Raw genomic sequence first — 13,551 nt, 5'->3', positions numbered from 1 at the left:
GAGGAAGGTGTAGGGAGCAGCATGCACTGACATGATCCTTTTAATGAACTGTGCCACCAAGATAGGGCTGGAGCTCTGGAGGTGTCAGTCTGCACTGCTGGCTCTCAGGGCGTGGTAATGACAGAGTGCTCTTGGCCTTGCAGCTGTCCAGCTACAGAGCCAGCTCCGGGATGGCTCCAGCTTGGCAGTGCTCTTTGGGTTTCAGTAGGGCCAGATGACTCTCACGAGTTCAGGGTCAGGTCTGCTGCTCTACAGAGCCTGCAAGACAGTTGATATGTGTGTAACCTGGGCCAAGAACTGAAAATGAAGGGTTAGGTGGGACCTGCTCATCCCAGAGGTCCTGCTGCTGGGAAAGCCAAATGATCCATTTCCATCCATCCACACATCCATGCAGGAGGCTGGAGAACTGTGTTTCACTGGCTCTTTAGCTCCACCTCTTGTGAATAATAAATACCCTCTAGAGTTAAATAGCCTTCATGGAATCACACAGGAAAAGTTTTAGCCTGCTATAGAGAAAGATTTGAATCTTCATTAAAACGTAAAGGACTCTAAAGAATAATTTCTGCTGCAACCTGTTAGTTTCATCCCTGCTAGGCTTTCCCCGTGACTTTGTCCCATATGGACTGCATATGGAAGCAAGCAGGAAAGCCCTGATGCAATGTGCAGCTTGTGATGCCCTCCCTTTCTCACCAGACAGTTTTTTGGGATCCACAAAGGGAGCAAGATTTAAAATGTTTCCCTTTCAAGCAGCAGTGAAGCACAGCAGCTCTCTGCAAAGTGACTCAGCCTGCCCTTGGGCACATCTCTTTTGCTGCCATTCCAGAAAAAATGCGGCAGAGCTCTCCAGCTGCATCCTCTCCCCATCCTCCCCATCCCTGTCCTACACTCACATCAAGGTCCATCATAGGCAGCAAGATAGAGCTCTTCAGATAATTCAGTGCTAAGCAGACAGTCCTCTTATATCAGAAGGGTTTTGTTGAGGGAGGCTGTGCTCCTGCTGTGCCTCCAGAGATGCTGTATAGGTGACTGGGCAGTAAAGAATCAGCTAAAATCTCCTGCTCAGATAAAAGCTTGGTGTCAGATATTTTACTTTTCAGAAACGCCATATAAAAAAAATAAATTTCTCTTTTGTTTTCAGGGATCATTTTTAAACTAGCTTGTAACAATTATCATCATAGTCCACTTTTAATCATGCTCTGCCAAGAGCAGCTGCTCCAGAGGTGAAAGGCTGTTTGTGTCCAGCTGCGCCAAAACCCCAGTGAGTGAGCAGAGACAGCACTGCCTCTGTGTCAGTTCAGAATTGGGCCTTGCATTGCTCCTTGTTTTCCTCTCTTCTGGAAATATCACCTCTGGACTGACTCCAAACCTGAAATGTTTTAGCCCTGTTAAATAATTATTGTGACAGGTATATGTCTCTTGAAACCACAGGCTTATTAGGGAACCATAATTTTGGTCTGTGCCTTAGGTTCTTTCTTCCCTTTTACCCTCCTTTCAGTCCTTCCTAAACTATTCCACATACATTTTTAACAAGTGCCAAAGATTTCACATAGGAAAAGAGGGAAAGTTTGGAAACAGCACTGGATAAGTTAGGTAATATGATGTAATTTCAGGGAATAAGTCTGGATATTTTTTTCCTCCTACATGGTATGTGCCACGTAGCTTGGAAGATCAGTTAGTGCCTTGGACACGTGCATGGTAGCTTGATGATTTTTCAAGGCACATGCTGAAAAATGGAGTTAGCCAAGCCTGAACCCAGTGCAAAGAGTTATACAGCCTTTGAGCTTCAATTAGTAACTAAACCCAAAGATGAATCTGACTGTAGAAATTAAAAATATGTCAGAAAAAAAGCCTGTGAAGTGCCTAAGGCGCTGATAAATATGGAACATTTGTGTCTTACAAAATGTATTTTTTCATAATTACCAGCATATGGATTTGTACTGTTCAAAGCCCAAACAGAGAATGTTCTGTGATGGATGCACAATAAAACAGGACTAATTGGAAGCATTAATTTAGAGGCAGAAGTTGACATGGAGCTGTGAGTAAGAGATGCTTTCTATTACCATAGCAAGTACAAAGTACTTGCCTGCAATTTGCAAGTTCAAATCACACCACCTTCACAAACAAATCATTGCAAATTGTTGCTGTGTCATTTTTTCCTCTTTCTGTTTTATTACATGTCTGATAAATATCTTGGACCCAAGGTCATCTTCAGGAAATAGTTGGAATGCAATAGAAATGTTGCTGTAGGTGCTGCTGTGTTTCTGGTAATGTAATTGACAGTGAGTGAGCATGCAGGAGCAGCTCCCAGCAGGTACACTTTTGAATAAATTTACAATAAAGAAGCAGAGAGGAATGGGAGAGTAATGTATCTTCATAAAGAGCTGTATTCTGTACATCCCCCCAAAGCCTCTTCTTTAGGCCTGTAAGAGCAGAGGTACGTGTCAATTTTGCTGCTCCCTCTGCTTTATCTGCCTGCTCCCCCTCCTAGTCCCAGTTCAGTAAAGTGTGATCATGCGTGATGCTTCTGGCACGTGGCTGATGCCACTGACATCAGATGGAAGCAGCTCTGGCTCCTGTGCCTTTCTGAGGCAGTGCTCAAAACAAGAAGCCAGATTCTGATTGCATGAAGATACAGCCTTAGGCAGGTTTCTGGTTAGGGATTTCAGCCACTGACTTTGGTTCATGCCAGATCACTTGATTTTAGCCACTATATGCAAGTTACTGTTTGTGAGTAATCTTGGGCTGAGCAGCTGTTTTACATGTCTTATTTAAATCTCCTATTTGACTGAAACACTGATTTCCAACAAACAAGGTAAAGGGGAAAATTAAGCACCCAAGCACCAATCCAAGGTTGTGCTAAGCTATCACGATGGCTTCAGATGGTCCACCCAGCACCCAATTTTGAAGAGAACAAAAGATGAGCCTTTCCACTTCGTTGACTACTACTTGCAATTTTTAATTGTCCTTTATCTTCATATTATTTCTTACTCCTAATTTGGTCACTGGTCTTCAAATTCCAGCTGTATTTTACTTCTTCGGGTCCCTTTACTGTTTCCTCTGTTCTCCTCTGAGGGTCATTTATATGTTGAATAATCTTCCTAATTGCACAGGAGTTGTCCTGGATTTACACTGCTGCAGTAGAAACCACCATCAGTCTCAGTGGGCTTTTCCTGACCCTGCTCTCTATGATCCTGGAATTGGGTACCTCAAGCAAGCCTTCTGTTATTTATTTCCATCCAGTCCTTTGAACACATACTGAAGAGGGCTGAACCTCTGCACTTAAAATTATGTCCTTTGTATAATGCTTCTCGACATTCCTTTCTCTTGGTGTCCTGACCTTGGCTAAGGCTATTGCCAATACATTCTCTTAGCCACGGTAGTTAATGCTAATGCAAGGACTAATGCTCTCCTGCAGCTTTAACACTGATGTGCCACACTTAGTGCCCTGTCTCCAAACAGAATTGCATCCTGATACTACACTTTACTGTGGGAGTGATTTTGCTGTTCGGGTACAGCTGAGAATGCTTAAAAGGAGAGAGAGGGGGGAAGTGTAATAAGGCAAAATTGTGACAAGACACTTTTGTCAGTATTATCATTGCATTTCATGGGAATGTAACATCTGACTGCAACACAGCTCTTCCAGCATCTGTCTGGTGAGGACTCAGAGTGATGTTTAATTGTAGTTCATTCAAAGTGCTTGAACAGAAAGTTCTTTGTTTGTCAACAGCTCCACTGCACCCTAGTTTCAAGATTATGTTTTGCATATTAATAAATTAAGTCCAGACCAAGGAAAGCCTGTAAAAGAGCAGTGTAGGCAGTAAAAACATGTTATTATCTATTTCAGAGATGAATTTGTCTTTCCAAACGCACCTCTGGGTATGTTTGCACTTGCACTGTTTCTAAGGAAACAACTCACAGCTGTGTCGGACGTTTGTTGCCAATGCACCAGCAAATCTCAAGCCCTCTCTGAGGCCCAAGCAGTCACACATATTAAGGGAAGTGCAGTGAAGCCAGGTGCTACCACTGAGTTAGGCACTGACACTACCAGAAATCGAATGTCCCTGTTCCGTGGCTGGCATTTTTGCATTCCCACCAGAAAAAAAATCAATAGCCTTCAAGAGCAGAGCAGCTGGGTCACGGGGCAGAGGCACATCTCCCTGCAAAGCATTAGGACAAGCACCTCAGGACTTAGGTCCTGCAGTGCTATCTCAGCATGGGACACCCATGTACTGTAAAGGCAGAGGTGTCTCAGCACTTGGTGCTCTTGGTAGCCACCCCAGGTTGCTGCACAGCTCTGCACAGCCACCGTGCTCTTGGAGGGAAGATGGTACAGGGGAGAAATAGGAGAGCAGCTGCCCTCTATTTTGCCTTCTGATGCCAGCTCGCATCAGCAGTAGCTGAAAAATAAGCACTGTGCTTTGGGAACTATGTTATAGCCTGACTGAAATGAAATGAGGTTCCCAGTGTAGTTTCTGGAAGGGGAAGGAGAGAGATAAGATGTCCACGTCATATCACCAGCAACATAACTGGTATTAACGAAACAGAAGTCAAGGATGAATGAGCATTGGGGCTGAGCTAACTTTCACATCAAGAGAAGATCCCCAAGGGCTGTGTGCTGACAGGGCAACATGGAAAAGCTGGTACACTTAATCTTTTCACCAAGGCTGTTCTGTGAATAATCAGAAGTTGTTAGGGTTGTCAGTCCAATTTCCTTCCAAAATAAAATTAAGTGTGGAAGTGATGACATTTCAGAAATGGGTGAAGTAAATTCTTTCCTGAATATAAATAGAGGCAAGTTTAACCAGAAAGGAGAGACAAATAAAATACCTTACCTTACTAAAGTACTATATGAATAATAATGCAATAGGGGCCTCCACATTATTATTGGTGTAATTCCAATTATTCTATGTTGACGGTGTCAAGTGTCAGCCCATCATGTGTAAGGCAGGATGACTTTAGTCCACTATGAACACTTAAATCGTTGAAGGTAAATGATGCTTCAGACATGCAATATATTCCTGTAGAAAGACAAGACCAACACATGTTCAAAACTGCATTCCAAAGCAGCACACATGTAGTTGGTGGCGGATCTTTTATTTATTTTTAATGCAAATGGGGATGTAAAAAGAGGCTATCCACACAGAAAAGTGAAACATTTCACTTTGTTGTGTAACTGCATTCATGTTGAATTGCAAATACGAATTACAGAAGTGAATGTACTGCAGAGTTGATAGAGCAGATTTTTATAAAGTGAGATCCTCTTCCTAACTTCACATGTATTTCCATTTACATTACTCATCCCCTGACTAATCAAATACTTTATGTCATTGTGTCATCTCACCCTTCTGTTCCTTGTGTATGATAGTGCGTATCTCCACCTCTTGAATCGAATTCAGAAGCAATAACACTGAGTGAAATACAAGCAGTGGAATCCTGCTCTCATTAGCAGAAATTATATCCATCTCCTGCTGTGACCTTACTTATAAGTACATATGATTTACTACACCAACTTGAACCATCATTCCTTCCAGACCAATACCCAGCTCCAAAGCATGGAAAAAAACTCATATCTCAATACCTGTGCAATCTAGCAGTTCACCTAATGGAGCAAAAACCCCATTCTTCATCTCTGCAGCCAGCAGCTGATATTTTCAAGAAGGGAATTTGATCTTCCCCTTTTATCTTTGTATGTCCTAATGCAACATGCACCTCTGACATTCTGGAGTTCCAGGCATGCACCTCTGTTTTTTTGCTGTGCAAGGGCTTTGCTGACCCCCTCCGGCTACAAGCAGAGCTCCCTGGAGAGTGGCTCATAGATCATCCGTGTGGCTCAGTGTGGATGGACCATGATGAACATCAGATTATTCTGAAATCAGCCTTAGCTGAAGCCAGGTTCAATTCGAGACTGCAAAGAGGCAAAACACAGTTTTGTCCCAGAAGCCAAAGGAAAGCTGTCTCTAGTCTGTAGGAAGGACGAATAGAAATGAAAAGAAAGAACCCACTTCTTTCCCTAGCAACCTTACATCCACTCGAGAGGCCTTGCTAGCCTGTATAATCCCGCAGATAATAAAATCAGATCATAAAAGCAGCATGTTACAGCCTTTCTGGCTGATTTATGTGCAACCTTACATCCTTGTGCTGTTCTCACAGTAGAAAATCTGGACATAGAAACTTTCACTCCCTATTATATCCCAAGTCCATCTTGGGAATAATTTCGATTTACATCTGACCCTTTGTATCTCCAAACCAGTCCCCAGTCCCCCGTACCAGAAATGCTGACTCCCTTAATCCTGACCTGGTTTGCTTTTCACTTGCCCAGATAATAACCTGGGACTATAAATAATTTGTACAATCTTCCCCTGTCCTCTGCCCATTTACTCACTCTGAGGCAGTATCCCTTTTCCTTTAACTGGGAATGATCAAAAAATCAGAATAAAGCTTTCCTGCAGGTAAATACAGTAATTACTTTCTAATTGTGTCTTACCTGCTCATATAACAAATCAGTGCAAGCTCCTCATTACCAGCTCTCATTGGAGATCAAGCACAAGGATAACCAGGCACTTGGAAGTAATAATGTGTTTGAAGGGGGCATAAGTAATAAATCATCCAAATTACTTTCAGTGAGCAGATGAAACGACAGAAATACCTTCAGGGTTTATAGAAGTTAGTCAGCCTGTGCATTACTACAGCATTCCTCCTGGCTCCAGTATCAGTGTTTCTGTACCTGCAGCTGGAGAATTTAAGCTTTTGCTAGTAGAGGAGAAGAAGGTCTGCACTGTTGAAGCAGAGGGGAGTTCTGGTCTGCCTCACCAGTTGTCATACAGTGCATTGCAATATTTGAAATCAGGATCAAGAGTTACTGGGAAAGATAAACATAGGGTGGATAGAGGATAGATAGACAGGGTCTGTTCCTTTAAATGTTTCCTTAGAAAAGACAAGTTGAAATGACTGTGCTGTAATGAAAGAGCATCCTGAGTCCAGAATAAGCATCCTTGATTGATAGGTAAGTCAGTGTAAATTACTTAGAGCTGGAGGTTTAGTCCTGAAGAAATTAGGTTTGGAAAAGACTTATCATCTGGTGCTAAAATCAAATGCCTTGGACTTGGTTGCCTCCAACAGCAAGTGGAAGGATTTTGAAAGGAGTGCAGCAGGCACAAGAGCTGTGTGGTTTTGGAAAAAGGTTTATGCATGAAGAAGTGGCTTCTACTTCGTCATGCTACCCACCACTCTCCAGTTCAGCAGGCACCAGACATCTTGCCTTGCAGGGGCCAGGAGCAGCTGATCTGTAGTGTGCTGCTTCTTTGAGAGGCAGCAGCTTCAGTTTCAGCTGAATTAGTGTTTGCCCACTTACCCTCTAATATGTGAAAGAAAAATGTTTCCTAATGCATCACCATGGAAAAGCTGTCAGGCCCTGTTCTAGTCCACTCTTTATGCCAATGTAGTGTTGCTCTACAGAGCTTGTTGTTCACTTGGTGTTCTGTAAAAACTGGTTCTGAATGTCCAAAGCAGTGGGATTTCATTTCCTGGAAAGTATCACAATACCGGGACTGCATTTCACCTTTTCAAACATCACTCCTATTTATCCCTTTATGGTTTGCTATACGATGGTGCAATCTAAATAGGTAGAGGGATATGAGGTGGGATTCCTCTCACCTAGTTTTCATCACCTGAAGAATGGACATCAAGTTAAAACTCATCATCCTCAATGTGACCTCTTTTTCTAATGTAAGAGAGGTGCCTCTCTGAGGTACTAGTCAGCCTCTGGATGGAGTGAATTTCCTGCCAAGAGCCACAGCTACCTTCAACCAAGCACGTAACTTTTACATATGTGAAGTTACTCACTGTTTGGGGAGCGTTCAGAAATCTTTTTAGGATGGCTTTGAATCCTCCTTTCCCCTTTCTTATCAGTGCTTGGGAAATGGACACCCTGGCTTGAGTTAGCATCAGTGACACCAACTACGTCCTCTCTTTGGCGAAGTCCTATTTTAAGCTTTTCATCAGAGTCCACAGCTATTTGTGTCATTGTCAAAACTCTTCAAAAGGTCCGGTGACATTGATGGTAGGTCTCTTAGAAGCCAAAGGTTCTGCAGTAACATAAATAGGATCAGCAGCACTAAGTGCAGGTGAAAGAAAAGCCAGCTGCACATCCTTTCTGTCTCCCTTGGCAACAGCATCCTGCCAACAAAAACTGCTGCCAAGTCAAGGCTGGAGAGGAAGGGATGTGCATTTGCAAAGCTGGGGCTGGACAAGCTTTGTGTGAGGGGGGAGCTGTCAGACCAAGGAATGCTCATGTGCTTTTGAAAATGTTTTTGGTTTGTTCCATGTGTTTTTGGACAGGGGAATGCACAGAGACTCTGTCCTTATGAAGAATTTTAATCTGAAATTCCAAATGACAATCTTTGCATTTTTGGACCATATGTTTCCATCCATGACAGCATGCAGGGAAGAAATCTGTGGTGAATTACTATTTACAGATGTGGCAAATCCCCCAGTAAAGGTTAAAATACGTGGCGTGGTTCTCTTGTTATGCCAGCTGCAGCTTCGTGCTAAATCATTGTTTCAGCAGCAAGCTCTTAATCAGCTCCGAGTTCTAGAAACTGCTAAACAAGCTGATATTTTTAAGGACCTTTTCTGTTTTATAATGCACTAAATATCTTTATTTAGAAAAAGCTTCAGACTGGAAACAGTAAGTGAAAAAAGTGAACTGCAAATGGCAGGGAGAGAAGGAGCATCATCACAAAAGCACAGAAATGCAAAGCACACCTAAGATTATTATTCATACTCTGTTTTTCCACATCCTTCATGAAATTATCAAACCTGTAAAGACAGAGTTTGTGTAACTGTGGGTGAAATATACTTGTGATATATGCACCTGCCTACTCTCCTGACAGGGACTTTTGTCCCCAAAAATCAGCATTGGCGTCTCTGTCAGAGTCCCCATAGCTGCTAATGCTGCCAGATCTCAAGCCTATTGTCACAACATCACTACTTACAGATTTGGCACAGCATCAAAAAAGAAGTCTAGTGGAAACATATTTATTTCCAAAGCCTGGAAAAAATTAGGATGTTCTCACCTGGTATGGTAAGAAAGAAGAAAGAACTGGCTTTTCTCTCTAGAAAAGTATTAGGAATTTATTTTGTGAGGAGCCCATGTAAAAAACAGCTTGGGCTGTTGCAGAACCTTTGGGTACAGCAGGAACTCTGAGTCAGAAACCCTCAAGAAGCCCCCAACTTGTTGCTCTCTTAACATTTCCCTGGGCCATTTGAGGGATTAGTATTTTGCTGCCCAGGACACATTTTTGTGCTCTCCAGGCAGCGTGTCCTTCCAGACAACCAGTTGTGCCAAAGAGACAAACTAAAAAAATTAAAAAAAAAAAAAATGAAGACTAAATGGAAGAAGAGAGGCAGGATTATGACTTCAGTAATCGCAGGATCTGTGAACTTCTTTATGGTTACGAGTTGAAATTGCCCACTCACCACTGAGGAGTGAAGAAATAAAATACAGAGTGAGCATTTTGATGGCAGGGAAGGAGAAGGAGAGAGGGTGATCACAATTTCATTCCCTGTATTTTCCTCTGACTGGAATATTAATATCATTAGAGATAATTGAATAAGTGGAAAGTCTGGTGGAGGTGCAGAAGCAGGAGGTAGGTCTGTAAAATCTATCTACACACAAAAAGCTAAGCACTGCTCTGGAGGGAGGGCACTCTGCCTTGAAATAGGGACTGAACAGCCTCACAAGGGCGTGCAGCTGGGGTGCTTGTTGTGTTTTGTTCACGGAAAACGAGAACTGCCAGCAATCCTCTGGCATCTGAATAGACTCGTGTCAGACAAACTGTATCTGGACTTGATGGGAAACCAAGCTGGAATACCAAGCAGCCCTTCGATCTGCTGGCAGAGAGGGGGACTGGCTCAGTAAGTAATCTAGCCTTGCAGTTGCAAAGGTACTCCATAAAGGAGTGAGCCCTCTTGCTGCACAGCCCTGCAAGACACGCCTGCCTGGGCTGTCTCTGTCCTCATTCCTTCAAACCAGTTCCAACAATAACAGCAACTCCTGCATGCAACTGCCTCATTAGAGAGATGTATTTTTCCCTTTTTCCACTGAGAGATGAAGCTTCCAAATCCTTGTGATGTGAGCAGGTGAGGATGTCTGGTGACAAGTCCAAATGATATTTTCAGGTAAGTGCTTACCTTGAACGAGCAGTTAGAGTCAGGCTCTTTCTTTTTATTACCCTCCTCTCAGTAATTACTGTTGCCCTGATTGTCAGTAAGCCTTTTCACAAGCTTGAACAGCTCCAATATCTGTATGTATTTAGCTGAGTAGGGGATCTAAATAATTTCTAAAGCAGCTATCCCTGTAGTATCTGTGAGTCTCTAGTGCAGTGTGAGAACAAATAGGGAACTGCTTGCTCTGTGACTACACAACACTGTTCTTTTTGTATCCCGTATTGTTTAACTCTCTGGAGGGCCAGAAATTAATTTTGATTCACAGGCTCACTCTCTCAAAGCCTGTGGTGTAAGTGCATTTTAAAGCAGTAATAGTGGTCTGCAATGTTTTTGTATCTTTAAAGGACCGTGACTTCTTGCTACATGAAATCCCTAAGTGCTGTTACTGTTGTTGCACAGGGAGTGTCAGCAAGAGCTGCTTAATTTGTGTTTGTACATGTGATTTCCAGAGCTTCTGCTGATGCTGTTTAATGTTACTGTAAATAGAGCTGTTACTCTGTGTGTCTCATTCCCTGCATTTTACCGAAAGCTTGTGTGCTGAATTTCAGGTTGATCACTTATCTAATACCAGGGAAAACAGACAATAACTTGTAAGTTAATATCTGGGACTTTTGGCATAACAGATAGACTTTCAGAGAAGAGAAATTTTCTATGCAGAGTAACCTACTTTTTTTTCCCCTTCAGTTCTGCAACCAATCACAGAGATTAAATTTACTTAACTCTTTGTTTTCACAAAGGCTGCTTTATTGTGAGTGAAAATTGTATTGCTTAGACAGACTACAAAGAAATGAGCGTGACGGAAGTAATAATACACACTCTGTACACAGTTTCCACCTATTAAAGATTCATTTTGCTCCCTGTAACATTTTAGGTTTGTTGAGAGACACATGAGAAGTTATTAGTGTGGAGAAGAAAGCTTTTGTTGCAAAAAAGCTTTTGTTGTTGTTGTTTGAAGAGGTTTTGCACAATATTCTCTCGCTATTACTAAGTCAAGACTGGAGCACGGAGAGGCTTCAGCATCCCTCACTGTGGCCATGTGCACCCAAGCCCTGGGTCTGTAGATAATGGGTCCTTTGTAGGACAGCTCCTGTTGCTTTCCTTGCCCACGGCAGTCTGAAATAATGAGTCCAGCAGTAGGTCTCTGCACAAAAAGCTCTTCCTGACTTCCTAGAGCAAAAATGTTTGCCAAGTATTGCTCAGGCTGGCTCTGTTTGTCTTGCTGCAAGGTCCGAGGTAGCAGAGGCCAGAAGGGGTCAAACACCAGACTGAGCTTGTTGTGCATTTTCATTTGCTGTAGAAAATGTAAATGTGCAGCTCAAAAGTTTCCACTGTATCTCTGGCAATTAGGACTTGATCCAAAGCTCGCTAAAGTCATTGGGAACCTTTCCATGGGCTTTAGAACAGGAGTTACATAAGTTTGTGTTGTTTAAAGGGGGTGCCCCAGGGAGGCTGAACGCATGAGCTGACTCGACAGCCACATGCCTGCTCTGCCATGTCATGCAAAAAGGCTGTTCTCGAAGTGCCCATCAAGTGTCCTCTGCAGCACCAGGCAGCATTAACTCCTGAGGGAATAAACCTTCTAATGCTGTCCTGTGCCAGGACACTGGCTCCTCGTGGAGCCTCCCAAAGTCCAGAGATGAAAGAACATAAGCTGCTGAGGCCTGAATTGCTTATTTTTCCTGTTAAGGAGGGACACAGTTATGTCACTTGTGTGCAAATAAAAGGGTCACAAGGAAGTTTCCAAGTGGTAGAACCCTGAGGATTTCATAGTCTAGGAAAGTGAACTACTCCTAACCCCAGACTTTTCTGAGACTCACTGAAGATGTAAATCACAGTCTTTTAAAACATTGCTGTAAAGGAACTACTTCATTTCCTTCACATACACAACTATATGCACCATTTCCAGGCTCCTCATGTGAGTGTACAGTGGGAAGAAGCACTGCAGGGAGATCCTGTTGAGATTTGAACCATTGCACCCTGTTGTCAAGAAGAAGTTTTTTATGGCTAAATGCACATCCACACCCTCTGTGTACATTCTGCTGTCACTCTGCCATGTTTCATCCTTGAGTTAATTCATTTTGTACCTAATATTCCCTTCCTGGTGCACTGTGCGCTATGCAAGACCACAGTTCCCACCACAGAGATGTCAGGTCAATCAGCCTTTTTTTAGGGTTGAGTGGATTTAATGTAGCCATAAAATTAGGTTCCAAAAGCATGAATTTGACACATAGCATTTAAAACACAAACCAGTTTGATCTGTTCTGACCCTGAGCTCCTGTACCTTAGAAATGGTCCCATTTGAAAAAACTTAATGGTGTGAGCTGACCTTTGAAAATATTGTTATTTGCTATAATGTGCTTGCATCAGTCTGTATTAATGTTGTACCAGCAGATCATAAGGACTGCCAGTCCTTACTCCAAAGGGCTCATGGTCTAAGTAAAATCAGCTCTAAGAGCCTTAGGCAGCGAAAAATGAAGGCAAAGACTGCAGGACTACACTTTGAACTAAACAAGAACATTTGCTATCTTACCTGGAATATCAAAGCTTGGGAGGACTTGATAGCAACCAGAAGGCTTCCTTTCAGTGGTAGTAGAATTGAAGATAAACTGAGGCACCAGAGAACAACTGGCATTGTACCCACCATGGTCCTTCACTTAGTACGGGTGCATTTGTGAAGCACAGACAGAGGGAGGAAAAGGAAAGAATGTCATGGGTGCTGGATAAGTCCATTTCTGGGACAAATGCCTCCTGTGCCTGAGTACAGAAATTTAGAATATAATTTTCCCAGGCTTAAGCCAAAGTTGCTGATAAGGACAGTCCAGTATCAGGGAATGCAGTAAGAGCCCCACTTTGTAAGACTTTGCTTATCCTCAATGATAGAAAAGTAAGTGGGAGCTCTGGGCAATCAAGTTACTGCAAATCCAGACAGAGCATGCTTGGGTGATGATGCAGAGCACCTAAAAATACCAATTCCAGTTTTACTTTTGCTTTCCAGCAAATTAATTCTACTTAAAAGGGCCAACAAAACCCACTGTGAAGTCCTTATCATCAGCTGTTCCTCTCTTAATATACAGCACTGGCTATTTTTACAATTATCTGCTAAGCTGAATATTTTTCCAGTAGTTAGGGACACAGATTAGCTCTGGTGGTTACTGAAGGAATTACTGTGAGCCATCCATCCAGCAGAAAAAATGTCCGAAGAAACTGTAGCTTATAGGGCCACAGTGGCTCTGCAGAGGCTTTTGAAGCAAGAGTAGCAGATTAGCAAAACCTGACTGCCGCAACCTGGGATGGCCAAATGTCATGGGAGTTATTGTTTATTGT

General features: G+C 42.7%; 1 protein-coding gene across 5 annotated transcripts in view; it reads left to right on the top strand.

The window, feature by feature from the left end:
* Positions 1–13,551, top strand: part of TMEM108 (transmembrane protein 108) — a 178,488-nt gene that overhangs the window by 150,959 nt on the left and 13,978 nt on the right. Inside the window, exon 1 of one of the 5 annotated variants that reach the window (XM_068205061.1) lies at positions 9,742–10,179. The exons of the other annotated variants lie outside the window; for them this stretch is intronic. Coding sequence (XP_068061162.1) covers positions 10,167–10,179 — 13 coding nt within the window. The 5' untranslated portion in view covers positions 9,742–10,166. Of the gene's footprint in view, positions 1–9,741; positions 10,180–13,551 lie in introns of those variants that run through there. 5 annotated transcript variants of the gene reach the window in all.

This window comes from Anomalospiza imberbis, chromosome 1 (genome assembly GCF_031753505.1).
Source record: "Anomalospiza imberbis isolate Cuckoo-Finch-1a 21T00152 chromosome 1, ASM3175350v1, whole genome shotgun sequence".
NCBI lineage: Eukaryota > Metazoa > Chordata > Aves > Passeriformes > Viduidae > Anomalospiza > Anomalospiza imberbis.
This window is presented reverse-complemented; position numbering and strand designations above follow the sequence as displayed.